General features: G+C 39.1%; 1 protein-coding gene across 5 annotated transcripts in view; it reads right to left on the reverse strand.

Moving 5' to 3' along the window:
* whrna (whirlin a) overlaps window positions 1-4,453 on the reverse strand; it is a 129,662-nt gene extending 125,209 nt beyond the window's left edge. For 2 of the 5 annotated variants that reach the window (XM_027278671.1, XM_027278672.1), the window contains exon 1: window positions 2,736-4,453. In XM_027278671.1, the coding sequence (XP_027134472.1) occupies window positions 2,736-3,479 (744 nt within the window). In that variant the 5' untranslated portion in view covers window positions 3,480-4,453. The remainder of the gene's footprint in view (window positions 1-2,735) is intronic. The other 3 variants (XM_027278670.1, XM_027278668.1, XM_027278669.1) reach the window with 3 other exon arrangements.
* Between the last annotated feature and the right edge of the window lie 13,126 nt (window positions 4,454-17,579).

The following is a 17,579-nucleotide window of genomic DNA, read 5'->3' on the forward strand; positions in this document are numbered from 1 at the left end:
AGCACTGTCTAAAATACCTTTAAGTTAAAAACATTGTATAACATGGTGGAAATTGAATATCTGTACTTTTTTTTTTTTTACATAAAAGTAAGCTCAACTTTTCACACTATAGGCAACTTTATTTATATTCTGCCTGACAGCTAGTAATATTATCAACGTCATCTGTCATCATCACCAGAATATTAAACAGAATTGTGTTGGTATTTCAAATGTTTGACTGCCCACCGTGAGTCTAATGATGAATTCACTAATAGGTCTGGCACAGTTCAAAAGGTTAAAATGATTAAAAGGCTGTAATAACATTTAGACTAAACCAAGAAGGTATAAAAATAACTGAACACAACTATTAATAACCTCCAGGGGGGATTTTATCTGAGGCAGGGCTTCTCTAGTGTTGGCTCTGTGCCTGCCCTGTCAGCCTAATTACAGCCAAGCAGCAGTGGTAGCACTGTAACTAGCAGTAGCAGAAGTGTAGTAGTACAGTGAGTGGCAGAACAATCATGAAATTCACTTTCTGACAAATAAACAAAATGAAGGAATACTTTATGCAGAGATGAACACTTTTCATCCATCCACTTAGGCTCAAAACCAACACAATTAGTCACAACCTACTCTCTGAAAGCAACCCCAACAGCAAAACTCTTTAACTGTTTTCATTAACAGTAACAGCAATCAATAGCCTTCACTCCACAAATGAGACATTTTCAAATGTGGAGGAAATTGATTGGAAAAACATGGTGACGGTTTAATGCTGTCATTAGTATTCTATCTGACGCAGTTTGAGATCACGTTCGATACGGAGTGCAGAGACATTCTGCTGCAGTCTTGAGAAAGAGTTTAGTCTGGAAAGCAGATTTAGAGGAAGTGCGAACACAGAATTAGGCCGGCGACCTCATTACTCTAACATGCATCGTCAGTGGGCACGTCAGCAGAAAACTATTTATTAACACATTGGGGTTATGTGTCTTCCTCAGAGACACTTTGACATTACAAATTAAGTACTTTAAAAGGTACTGTGTGTGTTTTACACCACAAAATCTAACAGAATACAATGAGAGAATCACGATAAAAATATGAAAATGCATTCATCTAAAAGATGGTATCAATTCGAGGGCTGGACTATAAAGGTCATTGTGAGGATGTGTGTTGTAGGATAGGAGATAAATCTATAACCACCTATAAATGTACAATAGGTTGTGACTGTCTAAAGCCTAAAGTGTATTTTTAAAGCACATAGTGAATAAAAGACAAAATCAGGGGTAACATGTTCTCATTTCTTAGCATTTAGTTAAAAGCCCGTAGGCGTAGTATTTTAGGCTTACTGAAGGTAAAGACTTGCCTTATAGCTGAGCCCTGCATCAAGAGAATTACAAAAAGTCCACATGAGAGGAGATAAAAGCATGAATGACTTTTTCTGGATCCGTGAAGGTTAGAAAGGACGTAAATGAGCTATAATCCATGGCTGTCGGAGGGAACAGACTAGTGACCTTTCAAACGGCAGACATACAATCACTATTCTAAAAAGCAGCTTATGAATATCAGGTGCTTTTTGTGGCTATTTCTGTCTACTCTGTATTGTTGCTTTTGTTTTTTACTTACACCTCCTCTATCCAAGTAAGTACGGGCCGGGCCGCTTGAGTACATGGTAATGAATCGTAATCGAAAGTGTATTTGCTAAGTAAAATAAAGAAAAAAACCATGCCAAGAAGACCATGCCAAGAAGAAAGATGATACAGATATAAAAATTGTTGTGCTCAAATTGTTGTGTGCTCAAATTGTGTAAATTCTACATCCACTTAAGATGCTTCAGGCAGGAGCTTCTAAAGTATCTCAAATAAAACAAACTCAGAAGCAGAAGCAGTGACCGTGAGTGTGATTTCCCAGATGCTTTAAAACTGACTCGAACCTTGTTAAAGGACTGCGAATCCCTGTGATATGAGTATACAGCATGGGCAAATAGGTGTGAATGAGTGCAATCGCAAAATCGATCAGAAGAGCATGGCATTACGCAGAGAGAGAAAAGGAGGCAAAAGCAGTTTAAAGAGAAGAAAAGACGACGCTCAGATGATTTTTCAGCACCGTGGACAGCCCACAGGGCTCATAAAAGCCAAGGACCTCACAAGGTTTTCTCCTAAATCAATCCTGGCTGTACACGAGTCAGACATGCTCTTTTATCACTTCATTTGCTAATAGGCTTTCTTTACACTCTGTGATATTAACAATAGAGCACAGGGCTGAAGTGGATCCAGTATTTATTCTCCGTTTATAACAGAGCACTCGCTCCAGCTCCTTCCACATACACTCACACACACAGACACACACTCTCCTCTATGCTTACCAGCTGCTTTGAGGGTGTCTGGTTACACACACGCTTCCTAGAAGGTAGTAGTCAGTGTTCACATTACAGTGCTGCTGCAACACGTTGTTTGCTGATAATGACAAATATACAGAGCTGCTTCTATCCAAGTAAATAATAAATTGGGGCTAATGAGCTTCAAGAGGTCAGTTTTGGACACCGGGGAGAGATCCACATCTCTCGTGTGGCAGGATTTTATTAAACACAGGAGATGTAGGTTTAGAGGACAAGGCCAGTGCAAAGTAGTTCCCATGACTGTGACATTCGTGCCACTCCACTTACTCTCTGAGGGCTACCTATTTATACCCACACAGAAAGGATGAATGTGCAGATTGTGAAAGGTTTGGCGACGTTGAACAAAAACAAAACATAAACTTACCTTCACCGCATTGCCGTGAGTGACTTTGTCGAAGACTTTGTCGTTGACTTTCATGATCTGGTCACCGATTCGGAGACCCTCTTTCTCCGCCAGGCTACCCGGCTCCACCAGGGACACGTAGATGCCGACCCCGTGCTCCGAGCCGCCGCGGATGCTGAAGCCCAGGCCCTCGTTGCTCTTGTGCCGCTTCATGGTGACCTGCCGCAGCTCGCCCGGCGGCTCGTGGACGAAGTTCCTCCCGAGCAGCGGCACCAGGGGAGCTGTCCCGTCGCTGCTGGTGCTGAAACTGTCCGGCGAGCCTCGCAGCGCCACCTGAAACTCGGGCGGGTTGTTGGGCGAGAACTGCCCCGGGGGAGTCGGGCTGGCGCTTGGCAAGTCAACCGGAGGGGGTTCAGCGTTCCCGTTGCTTGCAACTAAATCCGATTTTAAGTAAAGGCCCTCCGAGGTGTACTGCTCAAAGAGGAGCTGGTCGGAGCGGGGGATGACCAGCCGCAACATGGGCAAAAGTTGCCGCTTGCTGGGCGCGTTGAGGATGACGTTCAGGGTCTGCACCAGGTCGTACACGTTGCGTTTGGAGTGGTAGACATTGAGGCAGTGGATGAACTGCTCCCTCTCAAAGTCGTTGAGCAGGAGGTTGAGCGCGTTGTGCAGCTTCCTCACGTTGGCCGAGAGCGTCCGCGCGCTGGAGGCCACCGAGTTGGCCGAGGAGCTGAGCGACATGCGCTCCAGGTCAGTGCTGCTCATCCTGGCGGGGTGACCGGGACACGGCGCCACACTGGTGCGGGTTAGAGGGCAGGCATGACGGGCTGGTGGCACGGGATTAGACCGGCGCTTGGCATCACAACCGCTGGACGACGTGGACTCGGGTTATATCCATGCTGCCTGGCTCTGACAGATGATCCACTTATTACTTGCAATTTGCTGAATAGGGCGACGAAAGGGGACAACTTCAACGGGCAATTAAGCCCCAACTAATTCAATTTCACGGTTGACACAAATTAATCAGCACTTACCATAATTTAAATATCAGTAATTGGATTCTGCAAACTTCACGTGCGATGCAGGTGCGTCAAAAGTGGACGTGCAACAGCCTCGCGGAGAACTCGTCCCGCTCCGTCAGAGAGCTTAGTAATGAGCCGCGCAAGGATCTGCGTGGCATTAGCTGCGGTCTTATTTTCCAGGAGGTCAGGTGGCTGCCGTGCCGCCGCTTCTCTGGTGTCCGCCTCACCGCCAACAACAGCTCCACAAGGCGGAAAAAAAAACAACACCAGAACTTAAAAACGACGCGCTACTCGGTCCACTGTTGAGTGTCCAACTCGTAAAGAAAGGACGAAGAAAAAAGCAAATGAAAAGTTATTTTTTGTGCTTCTGTTCAGCGTCCCGGTGAGTTTATAACATCCTGCTCTGGTCTCGGTTTTAGTTCCAAACGACGACAAGTTCACATAAATATCTCTCCCGCTGCGTTACACGGACTGCGCGACGTGTACTCCGGCGTCTGGCCGTGCGTTAGTTGGTTTTGTTGGTTTTTTATCCGTCCGGCTGTTGTGTTGAGGTGACCTGCTGCTCGTTACTACAGCGACAGAGTGAAGACTGGCTGCTCTCTCGCCTCCGACCGTCCCCTGTCAGGAAATGACGCAGCCTCGTGCAGCCAATAGACTGCGTTGCTTATGACCAACAGCACGCGCTCGTTTCCCCGTGCTCATGGCACTTCCGCAACCAATAAGGTAGGATTTCAATGAACCGTTATGGTAATTAGTTTATTGTTATCATTTAAGTTTGTCGCATAAAGAACTCTGCATTTCAAGTGTATTAGTCATTTTCTACTACCTGTTCTCAGCGTAAAACAAATTCCTCATAACTGTTTTATTTTACGACACTTTACAAATCATATCTCTATCAGGTGTCCCTGTAATTCATGACCACAAGACCATGAAACTGAAGCATCATTAATTTTTATACTTTACACTTCTGACTTTCCTTCTGTCTCTTGTTTTCCCCCAAAAGACAACTGGCTAAGAGTTTTGAAGTTGACTTTACACTGCAGGCTATAAATAAGCAAAATACAATGCATTAAACCAGAAAAAAACATGACTAGTTGTTTACTAAATTAGTTTGACTTCTTTTTTCATTATTATTATTTATTTTAATCCATGACAGAGACATGCACAGAGACTAATGTTGGGAAATAATCAAAAAGTGACTTTTTTACTTTTTACCTTTAATTCCTACCTTTGCGATCACCGACAGCTTCTATTCTATATAGCAAGCACCTCTACCACTACACCTACTGCAGTAACTATCAAACTTTAATGGGAAAAGTTGTGTCTCCACAGGTGACACAACAGCTCAGTGGGGATATTTGACAGTTGACTGCTTCTGCTCAAAAAGTGAATATATGGTATGGAAACACTTTACAGTGCATCAAATACATCAGATCATTCTCTTAAAACAAGTTTATCTGTCTGTGTTTGAATGGGAAACACGGTGAAGTTGTTCAAAAAACATTTTAAGACCTGTCTTTTTCACAATGACGTCCAATGTTTAACATGCCAATGAGTAAAAACAATTAGCCCTTTACAATCAGTTGTAATTAGCCAGTCTCAGTGGTGACCCACTGAGACTGGCTAATTACACACAAGTGGCACCACTGAGTTATATACAGTACTCTAACATAATGTTAGAGTACTGTATATTACAAAATGACCTTACTATAATAATAGTCTACAAGGACATTAAGTGTCTCTTTAACAGGCACCAAAAATAACTTTTAATATCATTTGTATGCCTAACAGCCATTTAATTGTAGCAGTTAACCTCACCGACAAGAATGAACCCTGTTTGTTTACAGGAATTAAAAAGCTTCAGTGAGGTCACATTCATCTTTTTTTGTTCTCTGCATCCCAACCTGTAAGTTTGCAGCATTATAATACTATATCACATGAGTGTAGGAAAACTGTACATCCTGATTTTCTTTTTCTTCTTCTTCTTCTTCTTTTTTTTCTTTTTGCATTGCTTTGGTCATTTCCTTCTTTTTCTGAAAAGACATCTATCTTTGCCCGCTGGAATCTTTGATCCATGAGTCCTCAAGCTGTGGCCAGAAGGAGCAAAGTAGAGTTGAACTCAAGTTGCTCGAGCGATCAATCACAAGTGCAAAATGGTGACGATATTAAACTGCGAATGGAGCCCTATGTTTTGAGGCCACTGTGCTGATGAATGACACTGTGCATTTTTGGCAGAGTCAATGTTGAGCCTTCCTTAAAATGTGCAGCTACACAGAGCCAAATATTCCTTCTGCTTTATTAACCAGTAGCTGAAGCATTTAAAAGGCTGATCTGGGCAAACTGAAGAATGTCTGGTCACAGAAAAGGAACCATTGTGTCATTTTAATTTGAAATTGTGACCAAGTATGCGCTAGAGATGATAGAGTTGCTAACTGTAAAGTAATTAGCGAGGTTGAAAATGGGCTGATTGACTTGAAAAATGAAAATGTTCTATGAAAATGAATGAATGAGATAAAGAATGCACTGAATATCAGTGGAGCAAATGAGACTAATGCAGAGCTGACTGAAATCACAGATGAGGTCAGTGCTCAATGTGACACAGCAGAACTGTCAGCAAAGCAGCGACCAAGGAAACTGAGATAAAAGCAAGAACATCTGATAGCATATGCATTGTTTCAGAGGACAAGGTTTATCAGGTAATGATTTTCATGATTTATTTATTTTCAGTTTTCCAATTTCAGTTCCTAAGAAACAATTGTTAGAGATTAGGGTGGCAACTATAGATTATTGTCATTGTCTGGTAATTTTTTTCAGATTAATGGATAGATTATTTTGGCAAAAAACACCATCATCAAGTAAATAGACCCCAATATGTTGTCTTTAAATTGCAGTTCAACAACCAAAAATATTGAAATTAAGACAATATAAAGATACGCAGCAAATCCTCCAACTTGTGAGCCTAGGAGAAGAGAATGTTTGGCATTTTGCTTATAAAACAACCGATTTAGTTAACTGATTACCAAATACTGCATTTGCTGATTGATTTTCTGATAATCAACTAATTGTTTAATCAGCAAATCATTGTGGGACTAACAAATATACATTCTCTTTGTTACAGGCTCCAGTAGCTCCCCAAATGCCCCTAAAAGCTCTTTCCACTCACAGTTGATGTTTTAATCTCAACCATGAACTTTCAACTTTATGTCCACAGTTTTACGTCTGTCCCTTTCCAGTTTCAACATGACAATGTCGTTATGCACAAACACAGCTCCATGAAAAAATTGTTTTCTCAGTCTAGGGTGGAAGAACCTGACTTGTCTGCATAGAGCTCTTACCTCTGAATAAACCATAATTTGTGCCCCGAAGAGTTCAGAGAGCAAAGCAAAACCAATATAATGAAAAATCAAATTTGCATTCTCACAAAAAAAAAAAAAACATGAACAACTGGGAAATTAACGCAAGGTTCAACAATCTGTTTAACTGGATAAAAATGAGTTTTGAGTCTTGGTGTTAAATAAATAAACTCCATGTCTAATCCCACAAACAGAAAAAATCTTAACAAGCTCTCTGTGTATGACAGAGGTTAGCTGTGGAAGGACAGCAGGGTCTGCCCGGCTTAAATTACCTGCATGGCTGGGGAGTGTTTTTGACCAATAATACTGTCAAGTTTGAATGAGGAAGCCTGCAATCCCTAAAATGTTTTCAATTACAATTTTCAGAGAGAAACACAATGACAAGGTGAATATGTAGCTGGTGTTCACTGGGCAATTATTGTACAATGACTCTGAACAGTTGGAGAGCAGTAATTTCAGGGTTTGTGACAAATATTAAATCAGTTTGATCTGTCTTCAATTTAGTCTTATTTTGTTCTAATGGCCTTTGTAAAGACTGCTGGTGGTATCTATGGTGTAATGGGTGGTGAGATTAAAATACACTTTACACCAAATGACCATTTATTACAATAAACACAGTATTTAAATGGATGAGTTCTCCCCGAAAAATATTCTCACTTCATACAGATAGCTTTGGTTTTCTCTGCTGAGATTTTAAGATATCTGTCTCTGAGATGTCTGCCTCCATTCCGAAACAATAAATTACAATAACACAATACATAGACAATTCCTGATAAGTAATTTTAAGTAAGCTGTTTATCGGCTATATAAACAGCCATATGGAAAAGTGGAAATGCAATAAATAAATAGGATAAAAGCATTTCACAGAAGTGTTTATCAGAGATAACACTGAGCCTGAGAGGTTGTGTTCGGCACTGCTACCACTTAATGAAAAACGTTGATACAGCAAACTTTTGGACAGAAGTGTTTTTCTTATCTGTGTGGCTGAGCAGGGGAGGCACATGTGTGTGCACTTGTGTGTGCTTGTGTGACTGTGTGTGTTTGAAGTTGATCGATGGCAGTAATTAGAGGAGTTCACCAGTGGGAAACATTGAAAAGCCAAACAGTATTATAATGGACAGAAACACACGCTGCACCACAAGCAGAGCAGCAGAGAGGAGGAAGATACAGAAAGTTGACTGTGTGAGAAAGAAAGTGAAGAAATAGGAGAGGCAATAAACAGAATGACTTCTCCAAGAACACCCGCAGAGCTAATGATTTTGGCTATTATCACGGTTTTCAATTTTGACTGCAAAAGCTCTTAGTTGAACACCCAGGCACCACATTCCCAGGGACAGACAAAGACGGATCCTCTTATGGTAGCAAAACAATTGATGAGTTAATGAAGATATGACCGCTGTGAGAAGAACAAATGCTAAGAGCTGTGTGTGTGTGTGTGTGTGTGTGTGTGTATACGTGTGTCAGACAGAAATGCAGCTGTACTGGAAGCTTATGGCTACTCCCTTTAGTTGACTGCTATGCCCAGGACACATTGCCCCAGGAGATTTCCCAAAATAAAAAAGGATACCTACTCACAATTAAATTACCACATTTCATGGTTAAATGTAATCAGTCTGAAAGCTTAACACAAGGCTTAAATCCTTCACTTAATAGGCTTAACTGCAAATGACTAAAAGCTTAACAGAGTCATCGGTTTTCATCAAAAGGAAGATAAATGAGTATAAAACAGGTGGGCATTTAAATCGTGAATCAGTTGTGTTTAAAACTGTGCTAATCAATATTGCGATGTTAACAATGGGACAAATGACTGTGTAATATGTTCTTCGCAGCCCCACAGAGCATTTTTAGCATCTTTCAGCCCATTAAGTTTTACAACCTGCAACTTTGCTGTTTTACTTCTATCTCACCACTATTAATTAATTGTGTTTCAGGACTTGGTAGAGACCAAAACAAAGCTAAAAAGAGTGAACACTGGTTTAATGCATTGACAATCCAGCAATTTAATTTACTTTGATAAAATATATATCCTTATTATAAAATAATATAATTTGTATTGCTACAAATATGTTTACTTTCAGGTGCAAATTCAGAAAAGGATTGCACAGCTTTTGCTACTAACCCTGCACAAATAACGCAAAAAGAAACTGTGAAATTCATAAAGCACCTGCAAGGGTGAATTGCACTCCTAACTGTGCTGCTAAGCAAATAACATCTCAGCTAGCGCTCTGGTGCTATTTGCATGTATTTAAACGAGGTAATATACATACATTTGGCGCAAAACTGGAACCCTTCTATGCAAATGAGCCACATTGCAAAAAAGTCTAATTCACAAACACCAGCACTAACAGCCACACAGTTAGAGTGGAAATTATCTTCAGAGAGTTGGTGATAACTGAAGTGCAACCAGGATCATGGCAGCAGTGATTGTAGCAGTAAACAATGGCACATTACAGTATATCATATGTGCACAGATGGCACAGACACAATAGCATACTTTATATACACCATGAAGGAATGAAACTATAACAACGTAAAACTGACTGCTTTGAGAAACAGAGGTGATGGTCATGCACTGTAGCAGTCCAGCAGAGAGTCCTATTCTTTGTGAATAGGACCTTGAAAGAGTGCAAGTGATGCGCGATTCATGGTGTTATCAGCGGCAGCAATCCATTCTTTGTGAATTTGCCCTTCAGTCTTCTTCACTGTTTCCGTTGGCACAGTGTATGTTGGAGCATTACTGTCATCTGTAGATTGGAGAATACTGAAAAAACATTGACAGGTACCCACTCATAAAAAGCTGCTCCACAGCTCTATTAGAGGTGGGGGAAAAAACTCCACAGGAAACCTTTAAATGTGTTCACTGCACATCAAAAAACAAACCTACCCCATGCCAGTATCTGTAACTCATATATGGACCATTTCATCTAATTTGTGTTGCTAGGAAACATTTCAGGTCTAAGTTCACATCCCTGTACTTGTTGTCATGAGAAATGTCCTAGAATTTTAATTGATTCTTTTACATTTTCTTATAATCCTCCAAGCACAACAGCCGGAAAAAAACCCCATCCGGAACATGAACATTATTTCTTTTAACATGGACTCATGTTTTTGGTAGAATATACTGGCTTCAAGAAAATATATCCCTACATCACAGTCAGAACAAGACACAGTTTGTTTAATCTCTCCTGTACAGTATGTATGAGAGGATATAAGGTCAGCAGAACAGAGCAGACAAACTGCAGGGAAGTGGAACTGAGTATATGACAACAATAACACTCTCAGACTGGAGTCTCACTGTAATGAGTCATGCAACATTAATTTTTTCCCTGTGATTAACTTTAAAATTCAACTCCAGCTGTTCACCTGTCGGTGAGTCACATGGTTTAAAGCAGATTTCAATGCTGCAGTATGACATTTACCTGATGAGGACATAAGCATAACCCCTGTCACTTAAGACTTTACTCCAGTTTAAATTTGCATGGAAGGATGCATAATTTAATGTTTTGATATATATTGTATACAAAAATGTGACAATGCCTTCACTGTAATCACAGAAGCTATAACAAAAGGTCATTCAATTTAAGTGTGGAGACTGGTTCAAAGTGGAACTTTCTAACTTGAAGCTGAAGTGCTTCAGAAACAGCCCTTCAACCTTTTCCAGGCAGGCATCCTCAGTGAACCACATTTTATGAGTCATTTGAGTTTGTGTATGCTAAATCTGTGGGAGTCGGATCTAAAAGAGGAACAAGAAGAATAAAGTTAATACTGAGTATGTAAGAGACTCAGCACTCTCATAGCACTTAACTGCATTAATGAATAACATTAGTGAGCAGCTCTGTGAGACTGTGTTGGCTTTGAGCTATATGTGGACATCACATTGCTAAAATGCTCATATGCTGATATTTACATTTACATTTAGCCATTTAGCTGGGGCTTTTATCCAAAGAAACTTACAAAAAGGGAAACAGTCAAGGTACAGTTAAACAAGGACATGTTAGTGCATCAGTAAGTACTACTGCATGTTTTGTAGGTAAAATGTTGGAGTTTTCACCCTCTTAGATGTTTTTCTTAATTAATCTGTGGACCAAGGACAGGAAGGTTGAGGGGGCAGATGGTCGAAGAGCTAGGGGAGGGGTGAATAGGGCCTTACCATCAAATCTGCTGGCTTAGTCCAGGTTTTACCCCATGTGACTTGGCTACCAGTCTGCTTGTAGCCAATGATAGTCCTCATACCACACCATCCTTCACATTGTCCTGCCAGAAGTTTTGATCCAGTTGCCTTCAAATGTTGGATTAGGTTGTTATTTCTTTAACATTTAGATACAGTAGATCCAGTGTTTTATTTCCCCTAGTTGGACAGTTCACAAACTACTTAAATGTGGGCAGAGTCGCAGCCAGAGTAATGTGGTTGAAATTGCCGGATATCACACTGAAGCCATTTGGGTGCTGCGTATTGATTGCATTAGACTGTGCGAGAGGTACTTTCATTATGTCTACCCCAATTAACATTAGAGGAAAAGCTTGGCATCAATGTGACAGTCCCAAAAAAAAACCAAAACAGTTGTGCTGCCATCAGTTTTGTCTTTTAGGGTCTTCTCCCTCTTCTTTTTGTAACAGTATTAATTGTACTTTTAAGCTGATGTAAGAGGCCATAGTGTAACATAGAATAAAATATAAAATATATATATATCTCATACTACAAATCTACAGTACACAGAGAGTATATTCTATAATCAGGTGTAATCAAGGTTCGAGTGAGTAACTAGTAGTAAAGATGGTGGTATCCTTATTTTTATGTTTCAGGTTCTGGTCTGGATTTTAAAGTGATCTATAAAGGCAACCATATTCTTTAGAACTAACCCCCCTGTGCTTTTAATGAGAATCTTATCTTCTCTAAATACAAATGCATCATCACTTCTCACATTCAGTTTGCATCAGTAGGGGCTGTTGCCTGTTTTCAGTTAACTAGTATTAATCTATGTGTCAGCAGACAGACAAAAAATACTATATTCCCCTCTGGATTAGTATTAAGATGACAGTCCCAAAAATATCAGGCACTTATTGGCATGTTGCCATCAGTTTTGTCATTTAGCATCTTCTCCCCATTGTGCTTTTAGCAGTCGAAACTTGTAAAACATGTTTTTCCACATGAAAGGCCAAACTAGTTTTCCCCACATCAGGATCTACAACACCAAAAATCTGCCATTAAAGGGTTTAAATCATTTTTATTACATACCTGAGAAAGAGTATAAAAATTATTGATATTATTATTATTGATGCTGCTACAAGTAAAATTCAGGAATTTTCTGGTTTTGTTTAGACCAGTGCAGTGTATGCAACACTTTAAATTGTATGAGGTCAAGTCTCGCACAAACAGAGAATGAATCCAGACAATTGTCTATTTCTGTTGGGATTTTTTATTCTCTGTTCCTAATTCCTCAGATGCATAGCCTTTTTTCAGGCAGCACAGCTTTTTGTACTGTATGTAACTGATATGCCCACTTTAATTCAGAAGAGGATAGCATGGGGATATGGTGCATTAGTTTGTCAAAGTTTCCCACTTGTAAATGTTTCCTTTGAAGTTGCTCAAAAGACAGAAACAAATTGTCTAGAAATTGTTCCAGGAAATTACAGATTGCTTTCTTGTGCCATTCATCAAATAGGGTTGAAATATGATGGCACAAAAGAGTGATTTGCTATAATGGGGGCCAAAAAAAAAGCTGGTATGCCAGCCATAGTTTCCTTATGTGAATCAAGATTTAAAGAGAGTGAGAGACCGGATTAACATTGAGTTAAGGCTGAGAGCAGTGCTGGTAAGGAAGATGGAGCACATCCAATATGGGTATTGTTTTTGTGATCAGTACTAGATACTCTGTGAGTGATTTAACCAGTAATAAAGTTGACAGTGTGGTAAACCCATCCCTCCTGTTGATTTGGGTCTATCTGCAAGAATACCTTCCTCATCCTTTTTGTTTTTTTCTATTCTAGACAGATTCTTAATTTACTTTTACTAAGATTTACTAAGATATGATATTCATTGAAATAAAAATAGAAAGTTGTGTATTTCAGTCATTTTAATTATATTAACAGGTCCTTCAAATGTTATAGGAAGAAGAAACCATCTCTGTAAATCCATCATTGTTTGCTTGAATTTGAGAAGATTATACTATAGAGACCAGTAGAATTTTTTTTTTAAATTAACTCCCAAATATTTGAACTGGTCTGAGACTTTGAACAGGAAGTGATTATGAGATTGCTTAAATAACTAAGAACATTGTACTGTTAATAATGTTCATTTAATGTTCAGTTTATAACCTGGGATAATAAATAATAAATAATAATAGACTTGTAGGGGTTTGAAATATAATAATAAATCGTCTGCATATAACAAGACTTTGTGCTCATGTTCAACATTAACAATGCCACTGTATGATGTTGATGCTCACAAAGAGATTGCCAAGAGGGAGGCAAAAAGAAGCTGAAACCACAACATAAAAATTGCACCAAATCTAGACTGCCAAGCTTGGAAGAGGTAATCTTTCCTCTTCTCTTTATTATTTTTCTAAGTCTTTCCTTTGGCTGTACATGTATTTTGCACTTAACCCAATCTTTTAAGTGCCCCTTTGATTAGCTCAAGCACCAGTCAAGCAAGGCCAAAAAATTATTCATTTTTTCACAATACTGTTTCCCATTTCTAAAATAGGGAAGTACAATCCTGCTGTGCAATAAATAAGCCATTATAAAGGAGACTTGCCTCCTTGACAGGTATTGAAACAAAAATGCTTAAGTGTATGGAGATTGATAAAGAAAGAAAAAGTTTCTGCTGTCCTGACCTGAATATAAAAATATAAAACTGACACAAATCATGGTTCTTAAATGAGGTTTAATGTTCAATAAACTGATCCAGAAGATTAAAAAGGGAAACACTTGTTAGAATCTTCTTTCTAGTCTAAACAGTTTTTGATATGAGTCGCTCCCATGTGGAGAAGCTTTCACGGTGTTTAAAGAAAGAGTCTCGAAAGACTGTGAGGAAAGCCACAGACCGTGAACATGCTTTCAGAAATAGATTCTATTTTTCAACAAGGTGGGTCACAGAATGAAAATGATCTGAAAGACACACAGAATGGAAGTCTTTTAGATGTAGAAAATCCTACAAACAACATCCTACAATTGTTTCAGTAAGTTTTATCATTATTTATTATACACTTCAGATTCACCCACTAAGAATTCTCTCTGAATATCCCTCTGTAGATGCAATACTGGCTGAAAAGGGATCTTTCGGCCATGAGGGTAGCCAGACAGTTTTCCAACAGAATATATAAAAACATTTCAGGTCAAGTCACCCTCATGTTACTGCTGGTATTTGTAGAATCTTTTCCCTTGAAATCCTTACCTCCAACCATGCGTCAAGCAGTTATCCTGTTGCTCAAAAGGGATAAAACCCCTCAACTGCATTTTATACCACCCCATTTCACTCTTGAACACAGATGCCAAAATTCTTCTTGGAACTCCCTGAGAAGATTACCCCCTCTAATTGCACCTGATCATATATGGTTTATGAAAGATCAGAACTTCTTTTTCAACTTTTACAACTTTTATTCGATATCCTTTATGGTCCTTCTCCACCCATTCCTGTAGATACCGAGGCAATACTCACATAATACTGAAAAAGATTTGATCAGTTGGAGGGGGACTTTCCTTTCAAGAATCTAGAAGTATATAAATTCAGGCCTAAATTCATATCTTAGATAAAAATTTTATATACTCTTCCACTGGCTGTAGTATGCGAGTACCTATTTTAAACTTGAAGGAACCATGAGGCAGGGATGTTGCCACTCGCATTGCTTGTACATGAACTTATATCAAGAGTATCCACTGGGATGGTTCAGAGCATAAAGTTTCTCTTTATGCAGATAACATGTCATTGTTTACATTATATTCCTTCAAGTCTTCCTGAATTACTGTTTTTATTTGCAAAGCTTGGAAGAATATCTAGCTATAAACTAAGCTTTCAGGACAACTGAACTTAAGCATACCACTTTCACATACCACTACCATGGATGGGTCGTATTTTGGGTTGATATCCTGGTATATGGCTTAAACACAATCACTGAGACCTCTATAAACTCATCAACCAATATTATTCAATCTTAATCAAGACTTTGACCACTGAAACACCCTGCATCTCTTTGAGATGAATTAAAATAATAAATGTGAAAGTGTTCCCTGATCTTTTTTTATTTACTTCAGTGTCTTCCCATTTTCCTAAAATATTTTTTTTACCTATTTGAATAAACAGATCAGTCTATATATGGAACAATGCACAACCTAAGGTAAATAAAAACATTATGCAGAGACTTTATACAAAGGAGGGTATGGAACTTCCAAATTTCATACACTTTAAGCAGACTGCCAATATAAGATCATTGTTGTATTGGGTGATTAGTGACGGCACAAGGCCCAAACGGACGTTATCAGATCTTCTTCCCCAGTAGCTTTACTATGTTCTAAATTACCATTTAGGCAGCCATTTCAACCTTTACCCATAATCCGATGTTATCCATTCAGTTAAAACCTGGAAGCAGTTTAAATAGTCCTTTAATCTTACTGACCTTTCACATGCTGCACCAGGGACAAGAAATCATGTTTGCCCCATCAGTAGTGAATAACAATTGTGAGGCTTGGCTTAAGGAGTTAAATAAGCACTCTCAATCATAACTCAGTGAAGACATGTTCACCTCTTTTGAACTGCTATCTAAGAAATTGAATATTCAGAAGTCACATTTCTACAGGTATTTACAGCTCAGGGCTTTTATAGCATCTAATTCAGGCTGCTTCTCATTATGTCCGCCTATATCTCTCCTGGAACGCTGGACTTTAAATGTAAAGCTAACACAAAGTAATTATAAACATAATTTATACATTGCCTAGCCCTCATAATGGGACCAATTTGGGCTTTGTAAATAAATGGGAAACAGACCAAAACAAAATAATCCCAGAGGCAGCCTGGGATTATTATTACCCTATAAATATACTAAGAGTTTACTCTTACTCAATATGCCTACAGCAGGATGTGATTCTGTTTTAAAGTGTGTTTAGATTGATAGACTTTGACGCTACATGTGATTAATGCAAACAAGTTCCTATAACATTACATATGTTCAGGTCATATATCGATTTTGGCAATCCATTTTTTAAATCTTTTCTAGGAAAATTGTTTGGTGAGGCCCTAGTAGATACTCCTTATAATGGGTACAGTATGAATGGGCTGGCCTTTTGCTTTCTGCTGACCAAATGGAAGGATTTTTCTCCCTTCAATATATGGCAAATAGATTAGAATGGACATGGGTTATGTCCAAATCAGAAACTTCAATGTAACATGCCAATCATTTCTGCCCTTTTATGAAGGCATGTCAGCTACAAGCAAACTTTCATAAACCATATGTATGGGTTTCTTTTTGTATGGATGTTTGGCTATGCACAAATGTACTAATGGTGGGGATAGGGTGCCATTTTTGCAAGCTGCATTTGTATTTTGTGATATATAGGGGGCAATATCTGAGGTACAGAAGCATCATAAAGCTCTTTTCAACAGAAGAAAATATCCAGCTGTTAAAGTCTTAGAGACTTTAAAAAGATTTATCTAGTTTTTCTTGGGTAAAACTTTTGATGTGCTGCTTGCAAACAAATATTAAACAGAATCACTCTTACCCCCTCACAGGAGATTTAAGGAGCTAAAGCAACTCATTCCTGATATTAAAATTCTGTTAGAATCCTATTTACTTGTCAAACTGATCCCAATCTTTTTTCACCACACTGATCCACATCTAAAAATAGCCCCACTGTTTGTTTGTGATTGATTATTTGATCTGACATGGGATCACTGTTAGCCAAGCTGCTGAATTAATGGCGGCTGTGGATGGACGAATGACAGTTCCAGACAATTTACACAAACAGACAGAAGCACGCACACACACACACGCACACACACAGCCAGTGTACAGGCCTATCATTTAGCTTTCTGCAACTGACTAGTCAGATAATCCGCAGGGATAAGCCGGACATCAATCACAAAACATTGTGGCGTAAAATCTGCACACTCAGATCACCGCCGGTCTCTCTGCATGTTAGAGTAGATAGAGCCAATCTGCCTGATCTGGCTTTGTAAACACAAACCAGGCATCCAGAGCTGTGTAGTACCATACATGACCAGAAATACCTGCAGTCTGCATTTCAAAGGCAGTGTAGTGGGTTAATTTTTGATCAGGCCACAGAGAAAAAGATGCTTCTTAGTGGTGGGTAGAGTAATTGAAAATGAGTTCAGTACAGAGATCCAGGACATGTTTACCCGAAGGAAAACTACTAGCCTAGCTCTATCAAAGATTCCCTTTAACAATTCAAAAGCATCATTTATGCATATCATGCATACAATTATAAAATGAGATTGAAGTTTAATGAGCAGTTTGCTTACATCTGTGAGGTCCTGTCCC

This window comes from Larimichthys crocea, chromosome IV, assembly GCF_000972845.2.
Source record: "Larimichthys crocea isolate SSNF chromosome IV, L_crocea_2.0, whole genome shotgun sequence".
Lineage (NCBI taxonomy): Eukaryota > Metazoa > Chordata > Actinopteri > Sciaenidae > Larimichthys > Larimichthys crocea.